This window comes from Equus przewalskii, chromosome 12, assembly GCF_037783145.1.
Source record: "Equus przewalskii isolate Varuska chromosome 12, EquPr2, whole genome shotgun sequence".
Lineage (NCBI taxonomy): Eukaryota > Metazoa > Chordata > Mammalia > Perissodactyla > Equidae > Equus > Equus przewalskii.
In genome coordinates this window covers 32,038,699-32,050,920 of record NC_091842.1, presented here as the reverse complement: position 1 = coordinate 32,050,920, position 12,222 = coordinate 32,038,699, and the positions used below count along the sequence as shown (strand labels likewise).

Sequence of the window (12,222 nt, the reverse complement as noted above, 5' to 3'; positions counted from 1 at the left end):
GGAGGGCGGTGGAAACATCATTTCCATGCAAATCGCCTTGCTGGCTGCAAAGTGTATACTTAGTTAATGCAATTAAAAAACAAAACGCAGGGGCGTGTGGAGATCTAAATTTGGTGTAGCAGCTTTGGTACAAATCCCGTTTTGGGGGCTACTGGAGTCAATTTCAAGCAGAGGAGAGGAAGAAGTGGGAGAAACGGGAGAGGGCCGACGGATGGCTGGAATCGGCTGAGTTGAGAGAGGGCAGATTCAGAAACGCTGACGGGCGACGGGAGGCTGGAAGCCAAGAAAGCAAGGCCCGGCTCTGCAGCCCCGGGTGAGGATGTCCGGGGAGCACGGTGGGGACATGGGCCAGCCGGCTCCGGAGACCGATGGGCGAGCTCCAGGTCCGGGAGGGCGGCCAGGGCTGGGTGCTCAGGCCTTGCGCTCCACTAGACCCTGCGGTGTGCCCTCCTGTGGAGCGCAGGCAACGCGAGGGCGAAGAGGGGCAGAAAGTGGTAGGTCCGGGGGCCTGGGAGAGTCTCAAGGAAAGCCCTTCGGGGACATGCCATTGACTCGGCCTCGTCCGCTGTCTTTCCCTAATCCCTGCGCGTCTTTGACTTTAGTCCATCCCAAGCCCGTCTCCCGGGGTTGCTTACCCCAGGCCCAGGAGCTTGCCACCCCGCCTCCCCAGCTCAGCCTAGGTCCTGGCCTCGGCCCAGGGAGTTGAGCCCTCCGGATTGCGCTTCTGGCTGGAGGGCGCAGTCGTGGGAAGGACAAGACGGCCCCGCGCACCTGGAAGGGGCGATCCTGTTCACACGGTCTGTCTTGGAGTGGAAGCCACCTAGTCTGTCCCTATCCCCTCGGAGCCACCCCTTCCCTGGTGGGCAGATGCGAGCCGCAGCTCCTGCACACGCACCACTGAAAAAGCCACGGGCGGAGCCGCCTCTGCGCCCTGAGCAGGTCGGAGCCGCGCCTCCCGCCCAGAGAGGGCGCGGGAGGTCCCGCCGCCGTCCTCCACCTGCCGGGAAATCCGAGCTATTCCTTCAGCCTCGGTGGTTGCCGAAGCTCCCTCCTCCCCGCGCGCCAGCCTCGCTCAGCTCTGCACGCCCCCCAACTTGCGCCCGCCCGCCCGCCCGAGTCACCTCTCCCGCGCCCCCGCCCCTCTCGAGCTCGCGCCCGCCCCCCCTCGCGCCTCCTCTGCCCGCCCTCCTCCCCCTCCCCCTTCCCTCCTGCCCTCCCTTCATTCCACAAGTGTCGCTTCGCTCTCTCCAGCGCACTTGGCGAGCTGGAGAGGTGAGAGGGATCCTGCGAGCGGGCGCGGGGCGGCGAGTCCGGAGCCGCCGGCCGAGGGGAGGCGCGGGCAGACCGACTCTCCCCTGCTCTCCAGCCCCCGCCTCCCCCTGTCGCCAGCCGGACCTGCACCCCGCGCTTGCCCCCGCTCATCCTCCCCCCGCCCGGCCCGGCGCGCTCCTCCCCGGCCGGCCCCTCCGCGCGCGGCGCGCTGGAGGCGAACGCGGGCTGAGCCGAGCGCAGTGGCCGCAGACCACCGAGCGCCCCGCGCCGCTCCCTGCATGTGCGGCCCGCGGCGGCTCGCAGCCCCCGGCAGCAGCCTCGGCAGCTTCGGCCGCGCCTCGAGAGGCGGCTGCAGCGGCTCCAGCGGCGGCCGAGCGGCCGAGCCCGGGCTGGGAGACACGATGCGCCGCGTCCTCCGGCTGCTCCTCGGCTGCTTCCTCACCGAGCTGTGCGCCCGCGTGTGCCGGGCGCAGGAGCGAGCGGGGCACGGGCAGCTGGCGCAGCTGGGCGGCGTGCTGGTGCTGGCGGGGGGCAACCGCTCAGGGGCCGCCTCCGGAGAGGCTGGCGAGGGCACGGGGGTCTCGGACGCGCCCCCGACCCGGGCGCCCACGCCAGACTTCTGCCGGGGCTACTTCGATGTCATGGGCCAGTGGGACCCGCCGTTCAACTGCAGCTCGGGCGACTTCATCTTCTGCTGCGGGACTTGTGGCTTCCGGTTCTGCTGCACGTTTAAGAAGCGGCGACTGAACCAGAGCACCTGCACCAACTACGACACACCGCTTTGGCTCAACACGGGCAAGCCCCCCGCGCGCAAGGACGACCCCCTGCACGACCCCACCAAGGACAAGACCAACCTCATCGTTTACATCATCTGCGGGGTGGTGGCCGTCATGGTGCTCGTGGGCATCTTCACCAAGCTGGGGCTGGAGAAAGCGCACCGGCCCCAAAGGGAACACATGTCCAGGTGGGCTGCCTCCCCCCTTGCCCTCCCCTCTGGGCGCCGCTCGCCGTCCTCTCCCCTCTCTACCTTCTCCCAGGCAATGGCGCTCCCCCTCACCCCAGCCTCTCCACTGGAGGGTGTCACCCGGGAAGCCAACTTCGGCTCGGAGCGCGGAGAGGGGGCGCTGGGCTCAGCACAGGTGTGGATATATGTGAGCGTGTGTGTGTGTGTTGGGGGGGTGGTCTCTGCCCCCCTCGCCCTTTTGTTGCCCCCTCCCGCCAAGGATTGAAGCGGACTTGAGACACACAGCCTGGGAGCCCGTGGCCCCGAAGTCTTGGGTTTTGGGGAGGGGTCCACCCCTTGGATTCCAGATACTAGCCTCTAGGTAAACAGGGGCAGGCGAGCCCGAAAGGGAAGGGGGGCGTGTGTGAGCCCGCGCGCGCGTGTGTGAGGGAGGGAGGGGTGGAGTGTGCGCCGCCTGCAACTCGTACGGCTCGAGAAAATGAAGCGAAGGGGGTGGAGAGTGCGGGGAGGGCGAGAACAAAAGCCTTGCTTGGAGCTGCCAGGTCCCTGGAATTGGGACCTCGGCTGCCCCCCCACCCCCGCCCCAACCTCACTTCTCCCTGCCGGGGGCAGCGGCCTCTGCTGCGCGCTGTGCCCCTCGCCCGGGCTGGCGTGGACTCCCAGGGCGGGAGCCCCCTCCCCGAGCGCCTTCACCCCCCAGACACCCTGATTCGTCAACTTTCCCGTTTGCCTTATTCATTATGCAAGTCCCAGCACGAGCAAGTTGCAGCAGATGGGAGAAGGCATTTGGGGATTAATGGAGCTATTTGCCTTTTGCTTTTTTCCCCCAAGTGTCTAAATTGATTCGCGCAACCCAGTAACTTTGGAGGCGGAGGACGCAGCCTCGGGGAAGCAGCCCCCAGACCTGGGAGAGGCCAGGGGCCGGTGTGAGGTCCGGGCGGACGGGACTGAAGAGCGACAGACGGCCTGCAAACAGCTGGATGGCTGGGGCGCAAGCCTTAGCTTCTTTCCGTCTGGGCGCCGGAGTCGCCATGTGTCCCCCACCCCCCACACTCACACACCCCCCACACACCTCCGGCGGGGGCCTGTGTGTGCGCGTGTGTATGCACGCGCTCCATGTGCCTGCCTAAAAAAATCTGAACAAAGAACCCCACCAAAAATAGGCGAAGGAACAGCACCACCTCACTAGTAATTATTTTCTATTTATACGCAGAGTATCCGACGATGTTTTTTTCCCAGAGGGGAGGGATGGGGGGGGGGGAAGAGGTGAGGAAGTTCCTCTCGGTTGGGGTCAGCAGGGCGGTGTGGATGGGTGGTGAGGTCTTGGCCAAGGAAGTCAGCTCCGAAGGGATATAAGAAACCCTGACCTACTAAAAGAGTAAAGCGCCCCGCCCACCTCCTGCAACCCCAAGGTGCCCTGTCCCCAACCCCTCCGGCCGGCTGGTTTCACTTCTCTGCAGTCGCCGCCTGTCCTTGTTGATTCCCGGGGTCTGTGTTAAGGTGAGGGCGACATACGGAAGCAGGACTGCGGCAGCGGTGTCGCCTTGGTAGGGAGAAATTCACCCAGGGATAGGTAGGCGGCCTTGCAGCATCGGGTTAATTCCTCTGCCGAAATCCCCACCGAACCCTTTTCTTGCAAACCAGCGCTTACAGGAGCCCTCCTCGGCGTTGGGGGTGGGGGGTGGCGGCGCGTTGGAGGAGTGGGAGGTGGCAAGGTGGGGAGAGGGGCTAACCTTCGGATGTCTGTGGGAGAAAGTGGTGCTGGCTCCTGGCCCTCTTTGATCAGGGTTTTCCTGTTAAGTCTCGACTCCACTAGGTACCTAAGGGCCCAGCAGGGGCTCAACTTCCTGGTCCTGCCCCCTCGCAGTTCTGTTAGGGGAAAAAGAATCGCTCCAGCTCAGTGGGTGCAGCTTCTTCTGCAGGTATAAGGAAAAGTCTGCTTGGAGGCAGAATCCAGAGGTCGCCAGTCCTCTGGTGGCAGAGTCTTAACACAGGCTTTCCTTGTATACATTTTGAGAATTCCAGAATGGAGGGAAGTGCGTACTCCGGAAGAGAAAGAATAGTTGGTTTTTACCGGTAGCTTGTAAGGTACCATTTTTCAATTCTGGCTGCTGCTTAGGGTCCCCAGGAATGCTTTTTTAAAAATCCAGTGGCTAGGGGCCCCACCTGACATTATTTAAATCAGAACCTCTGAGGTGGGGCTGAGCATCTGTACTTTGGTAAAGCTCTGCAGGCTTTTCCGTGTTCAGCCAGTCACCATCCAATCACCGTTAAGGAAAAGGGAGTAACATTTGCTGAGCTCAGTTCTGGGTGCCAGGCACTGTACTAGTTGTGTGTGTACGTGTGTGTGTAAACATTATCTCATTTAGTTCTCACACCTACCCTAGGAGACAGGCACTGTTTTAATTCCCACTTACATACGAGAAAAATCTTGGCTCCGGTTGGGTGGCTTGCCCAAGGTCACACAGTTAGAAAATTGGGCCGTCCCTAGCTGCCTGGTTTCAACTGTGTCTGGGCGGACGTTCCTTTTCAGATTGAGTGAGCCTCGGAATTTGGGGGAGCTTCCTAAAAAGCATATTCTTGAGTTGTAGCCACAGAGATTCTAGATTCATCAGTCTGGAATGGGCCCCAGGAATCTGCATTTAACAACCTCCCTGCATGGCTTCTATAAAGCGGTCCACGCTTTGAGAAAGACTGGTCATGGCTCTGGGAATATTTTATAGGGTTGGGGATGGATGAATTGATCCGATGGAACCCCTCTTTGTGTTCTGTTGCTTGTTTTCTCTGTGCATGGAGCCTTTCTGTGTATCTCTCTGGTGCTGGGGCTACCCCCAGGTACCTTCCAGATCCATCATGTGCTGCTTGGGGAGTTCATCCTTTTGAGGCCCAGCCGTAGGAGTGGGCTCGTTAGCTTTTGCCTGCAGGGCCTCAGGGATGCTTGGGTGGGGCTGGCACACCAAGCTTGGCATCAGAGAGGCTATAAGGTGGCTTCCAGGCGAGATTAGCATCTTGGCTGCAGCCTCTTAATTTGTCTTGTGTTGGGCTGTGAGGGTCACTGAGATGGGGGGTTTGTTCTCATCCCATGTAAAAACACCTTCCCTTCAAAGATTTATAGCTCGTTGCTGTTCCCACGTCACAAACTGCTCCTGGTGACCAGAGCGCTTGGGTCTTTCCAGAAGAGGCCTCCGTGATGTCAGTTTTCAGGTTCAGCATGCTGGGCATATCGCCTGCTTTCCACTGGGCTGATTAGGAGTGAAAACGGGAGAAAGACAGTAATTCCAGGAGGGTGTGGGGGCCTTCCACGTGGTGTTGTAAGAACTGTACGGCCGCTCATGCAGCAGCTGCAACAGCAGCTGCATTCGACCACTGTTTATTGGAAGAAGTGATTGCAAATGGTGGCCAGCTATGGTCACCAAACCATGCAGACGTGTCTTGTTCGTTCTGCAGGTAGTTCTATTTACGTATTCTTACGCTTTATTTTTCAGTTTTCCTCTATGTTTTGTTGTGAAGCATTTTAAACATACACAAAAACTTGAAAGAATAATAAAAATGAATTCCCGTATATCCTCCAGCTACATCGCGGTGTTTCACCCTCGGCACTATGGACCTTTGGGGCCCTATCATTCTTGGCTGTGGGGCTGTCCTGTGCACTGCAAGACATTTGATGACATCTCTGGGCTCTACCCACTAGGTGCCAGTAGCACCCACCCCACCAGCCTGTCGTGACAGTAAAAAATGTCCTGAGATGAAGCCAAATGTCACCTAGGGGAGGAATCACCCCTGGCTGAGAACTAGTAATCTAGAATGACTAATCCTTTATATTTTGTCATACTTGCTTAATTGCTTTCTCTCTCCCTCTTTCTCCTTATATTCATTTTTCTCCCTCCCTCCCTCCCTTCCTTCCTTCCCTCCTTCCTTCCCTCTTCTCTCTCTCCCTCCTTCTCTTTTTTCCTTTGTTTTTTGGCTGAAGCATTTGAAAATAAGTTGTAGACATGACACTTCATCCCAAAATACTTCAGCATGGATCTCGTAAGAAAGGACATTCTCCCACATAACACAGTTCCAGTATCACACCCAAGAAAACGAACCAAAATTCCATAATAACATCAAATATCCAATCATGTTCAAATTTCCCCAGTTCTACCAAAAATGTCTTATAGAACTTGGTTTTTCAAACCAGCATCCAGTCAAGGCTCATTGCATTTGGCTGTGAAATCTCTTGAGGCTTTATTATATATGGTGTTTTAAAACCAACTGCCAACACTTCAAAGCTGGGAGATTTCGCACAGAAATCCAGATTTCCGGTTTCTCTTGAGAAATTGGTAGGTCTGGCAACGCTGGACATGCATCTTCACATGGCAACTAGTGGTTGCTGCTGAGTGATGACTGCCCTCTTTACGAATCTCTCAGGTTCCTCTCAGTTGCCACCTCCACCCAGGTCACTTAGTTATTCCTGCTGTCCCTGGAGAGGCACTCAGGCTGGTTTTAACAGCATGGGCTGGAGTCAGATGGCCTGAGATTCAATCCCAGCTTGGCCACTGAATAGCTCTGTGACCTTGGGAAAGTTACTTCACCTCTCTGAGTCTCACGTACTTGTCTGTAAAGCAAGATAATGATGATCGCTATGTCATAGGCTTGTGTGCGGATTCCCTGAGACCCGGCTTGGAAAGCTCTTAGCACAGGGCCTGTATACGGTCACTGCTCAGAGACTGTTACCCTTTTATCATCATCCTTATTATTGGACTTTTCTACCCTTTATCTGCTGAAGAGGATAATGTTATAGTCTGGAACTCGGCCAAGTCTAGCCTTTCCTGTGCTACGTCTATTGAGCTGTGCAACAGTGGCCAAGTCTGGTAACTTCTCCAGACTCACAATAAATCTTAGCAGGAGTGGGTGGGAGGTTCAGAATAGGAAAGAAAATCCTTGTATGGCTACATCAAATGCGTGGTAAATGGTTGGCCTGGGTGATGTTGAAGAATCTTTGCTGGTTTTGCTGTTTTCCCATAAGCTTGGGTGTAAATTCTCATTGAATTTCATGTTCCTCCCCAATGAGGGAGGTAGGCCTTCTGACGATCTTCCTTTTGAGAGGCACAGATTGCTTTCTAAGAGGATGAACAAGCACCTCGTGAGTGGAGGAGTGGAACTTTGAACCCAGACAGTTTGAGGCCAGAGTGCAAGTCCTTGACCACTAGGCTGCACTGCCTTCAAGCACAGCCTTGCAGGGCTTCAGTCTTCTCAGATGGCAAAGGAGTGCTCGATGCTCTACCAGTAGCAATGTGTGCATCGGGGCCAGTTCAAGGAGCCACGGTAAGATCAAGGCTAGCAATGTTTTCTGCGTCTGCCCCCGGCAGGGCCAGCCCTCTTGGTGGACGCGTGGGTGAGAAATGACCTTGGGGGCAGGAACGTGTTTGAAGTTTTCTACGCTTGAAGCCAGTAGGGAGCACATGTCATTATTTTGCCCACCTTCAAACAGAATCAGAAATCCAAGTGGAAATTACACAGCACAGTATCCTGTGTGTTTTTCAAACTCACTTCAGAAGGGCTGGAGTCCCTTGCAAAGAAATGGCATCAAGTGATAAAGATCCCTCCTTCCCTTGGCTTTTCTCTCTTCTTCCAACTTCCCTTCCACCTCGCCTTGTTCCTCCACCTTTGTGGTTATCCTATGGCTTCCACCAGCTCCCCAGGCTGGAGAAGCCCGGGCATGCGTATACCGTTGGCCATAGAAAAATCTCTAAATTATTTTTCTTGCAGAAAATGTTTGCTTGTCTTTGGGCCCTGAGTTTCTGCGTTATAAGAATCAGCTTCACTGGAGGGTAATTTACACAATGAAATGCACACATGTTAAGTGTGAAGTTCGATGAGCTTTGACAAATGTCTGCACCTGAGTAACCACTACTCCAGAAGGTCACCTCATGCCCACGACCCTTGCGTTCTTGAAAAATAAATGATGCTGCTGGTGCGAGAGGAAATTCTCAAGAATCCTATGCCTGTGCTTACCAGTCAGAACATAGTTTAGACCTTGGGACCCGTGGAGGCTTTTAAGCAGGATGCTGGGACTCTGAGCTCTGTTTGGAAGTGTCGGGGTCTTCTGTTTACTCACAGTAATTGGAAAGAAAAGGGATGCAGGATTTTCTTTTTGTATCAAATATGCCCAGCTCATTGCCACCTTGGAGCTGTTGTGTTGGCTCAGTTCACATCTCCTCCATCAGACTTCAGGCAGGTGGCCCCGCCTCAACGTTCAGGTCTCAGCTCTGATGTCACCTTCTCTGAGAAGCCATCCCTGACCACCCAGACTTGGTTACCACTGTCCCCCAGCCCCCTCCACCCCATCACTCAGTGTTTCACATTACGATCTAAAATTAACTTACTAATTTAGTGGCTTACTAGTTTATTATCTGTCTCCTTCCATCACTGTTTATAGTCAGGTATCCTGAGTGCCTAGCACAGTACCCGGCACATCCTGATTTACGTGACACAGGAAAGCATCTCCTCATTCATTCCTTCGCTCACTCATACATTCATTCATTAGGTATTTATTGAGTACCTGTGTTGTAAGCAGTACTGTGCTGCGGGCTATGAGAGAACAGTGATTAGTGCAGACACAATCTCTGCTCTTACAAAGCAAACTGTCAAATGGCGGGAGACAGGTAACACACAAGTAAATTGATGCTCAGTTGGACCTTATGAAATTGCCAATATTCAATCATCCTTGGCCTCAAAAATGTCAACATTTCAACATAACTGTTTTGGACTGGGTTAAGAGATATCAAGCAAAGTGTAGTTTCTTCAATAAGGTAGCTGTATTAGAGTTCTCCAGAGAAACAGAACCTATAGGAGATGGATGTAAAGAGGTTTATTATACAGGATTGCCTCCCATGATTGTGGAGGCTGGCAATTCCAAAAATCTGCAGAGCCGATGACCCAGTTCAAGTTCAAAGGCCAGTAGGCTGCTGTAGAACCAGGAAGAACTGACGTCCCAGTTTGAAGGCCATCATGCAGGAAAATTCTGTCTTACATGGAGGACGGTCAGCCTTTTATTCTATTCAGGCCTTCAACTGATTGGATGAGGCCCACCCACATTATAAAGGGCAATCTGCTTTACTCAGTCTATCTGTTCAAATATTAATCGCACCCAAAAATACCCTCCCAGACACATCTAGAATAATGTTTGACCAAACAATCTGGGTACCCCATGGCCCAGTCAAGTTGATACATAAAATTAACCGTCGCAGTACCTTTAGGATGTTGCTGCTCAGAGTGTAGCCTGTGGACCAGCAGCATCTTCATAATCTGGGAGCTTGAGCAAAATCTCAGGCTCTGCCTTACTTTTATTGAAACAGAATCTGCATTTTAACAAGACCCCTAGGTAAGATGAATGCACGTTAAAGTTTGAGAAGCACCCAAACTATGTGCCACAAATAAATGCCAAATCCTTGGGCATTTGTTTGGCTTTTACACATTGTTGTGTCCAATGTCTAATTCATTAAATTTTTTTGACATATGCCTATTTTTAACATTTTTTTAGTATGTACCCCAATATATGCACATTTGTTTTATTAATAAGTATATGCACATACCAGTGATCAATTATTGGGTACATTACAAAGATATGTAAGAACAGACATTTTAAACTGAGCTAAAGGTGAAATAAATATTTTAAAATTTGCTGCTAATTGTGACTTCGCGCAATCATTAGCTACTATCTCAAATCACGATGTACCTTGAGGATGATGTACATCATTCATAAATAAATCCATATTTTGGATACTGCTCATGAGAGTTTTGATTCTTTTTCGCTGACTTCATTTTGATGGGAATAGACCAGCATTGTTTTAACCCTGTGAGAAGCTGCTGAAGAGGAAGGGAGAGTCTGCTCCGTTGTTTTCTTGTGTTTGCTATATCAGTATTTTCTTCAGGCTGTGGTTTTGTGATGAGGGGGTATTTTTAAGCCACGTGTCTGCTTAGCCATAGTTAGTTTAGTTAGATAATTTATTTGCATATCCCCTTAGGGGTGCCTAGAAGTGCAATGCACCCAATGATGGTGCTGTGTCCAGACACCTTCCTTGGTCCAAGGTTCCTGATTCTTAGAATCTGACATAGGTGGTCCTAGTGAGGGCACCAGCAGCAATACACGTATTAAATCGATTTCTCATTTTTGTGGACTAAAGACCACACACAGAAGTTCTCGTATTTCCTTCCCCTACGCCGAATCATTTTACGCAGTCCCTGGATTGACTGAGCCACACCTTGAAGACTCCTTGTCCGGGAGATGCTGGTCTCTAAGATTCCTCGTCTCCACTGCGTGCTCTGGGAGGGGCTGCCTTGGGGGAAAGGGTCCTTGGCTTTTGGGGAGATTTTCATGAATTTCAGCGCTCAGGAGAAGCCCAGGGGATCTGCAGATGGCAGTGCTGACCAAGGTCATGGATAGCCATCCCGGTTACTTTGCTATCCTCTTGAAAGCCTGAATATTTTTCGAATTTTAGGGGGGCTCCTTAGAGAATCTCTTGAAAGCTATGGCTTCTTGCTTGAGAAAAATGCACAAACACAATTTCCATTCAATCTCAGAGGGGCTCAGAGATCCCCAGAAGCTCATGATGAAGAATCTGTTTAAAATTGAAAGAGGCAACTTAGGTTTCTGAGGCATCTACCCTTTGCCTTGAACATTCTTTCCCTGCAGCCCCTTTGAGTTTCAGACCATCCTTACTGCACAGAGGTGGGAAGGAGCCTGAGCTCTCATTTCAAAGACACTTAGGTTCATATCTCAGTCCCTCCACTCATTAGCTGCATTAATTTGAGAAATTTTTTGCTTTGTAAAATGAGTATGACAGTTCTTACGTCGGAATGCTCCCCTCTTTGTTTATCATTTCCCAGCTTTATTGGCCTTCTTGCTTGTCGCTCAAATATCTGAACTCTTTCCAGCCTCAGGGCCATTGCACTTGCTACTCTCTCTGCCTGGAATGTTCTTTCCATCATCTTTACATAACAATTCTTTCTCACCATTCAGGGCTCAACTCAAGTGTCACCTCCTCAAGAAGGTTTTCCTGATTACCCCAACTCTCTCTTTCTCTCAGATCTTTTAAAATTTTTTAAAAAGTATAAAATTCAGTGCTTTTTATTATATTGACAAAGTTGAGCAACCATTGCCGCTATCTAATTCTAGAACGTTTATATCACTGTAAAAAGAAACCCCTTGCTCATTCACAGTCACTTCCCATGAAAAATCCACCATCTCGACCATTTTAATGTGTCCAGTTGAGTGCTTTTCAGTATATCACCATCACTGCTATCTAATTCCAGAACATTTTCATTATCCCAAAAAAGAAACTCCATATAGATGAAACAGTCACTCCCCGGTCCTCCCTCTTTCTGGTCCCTGGCACCCACTCATCTACTTTCTGTGTCTGTGGATTTGCCTATTCTGAACATTTCATATAAATAGGATCAGACAATATGTGGCTTTTTGTGTCTGGTTTCTTTCACTGAGTATGTTTCCAAGTTCCATTCATATTGTAGCATGTATCTTTACTTTCTTCCTTTTTATGGCTGCATAATATTCCACTCCATATAATACATTTTGTTTATCCACTCATCAGTTGATTTGGGTTGTTTCTACTTTTTGGTTATTATGAATAATTCTGCTATACACCACTCCCTCTTGATCATGTTACACTTTTATTTATTTCATTTTTGTAGCCCTTGTTTATTTATTTAACATGACTATCTTTTTATCTTCTCCCCTAGAATATAAGCTTCGTGAAGGCAGGGATCTTGTCCGTCGTGTACATTGCTGTGTACACAGGGCCTTGAATGGTGCCTGGCGCATAGTAGGTAATAAATATTTGTTGAGTGAATGAATGAATGAATGGGAGCTGCTGTTATTCTCTTTTCTCTTAGCAGACTCAGTCTTTTCCCCTAATTCATGTGGGACTCTTGCTGTGTTGACCTGTGTCTCAACCTCTGACACTTCTCCCCAGCTGTGGTCCCTG

At 51.6% G+C, this 12,222-nt stretch overlaps 1 protein-coding gene across 3 annotated transcripts in view; it reads left to right on the top strand.

Moving 5' to 3' along the window:
* The first annotated feature begins 939 nt into the window (after positions 1–939).
* The window catches only part of SHISA9 (shisa family member 9), a 333,409-nt gene continuing 322,126 nt past the window's right edge, over positions 940–12,222 (top strand). For 2 of the 3 annotated variants that reach the window (XM_008518028.2, XM_070568515.1), the window contains exon 1: positions 943–2,236. In XM_008518028.2, coding sequence (XP_008516250.2) covers positions 1,551–2,236 — 686 coding nt within the window. In that variant the 5' untranslated portion in view covers positions 943–1,550. Of the gene's footprint in view, positions 2,237–12,222 lie in introns of all 3 variants that reach the window. The other variant, XM_070568516.1, reaches the window with a different exon arrangement.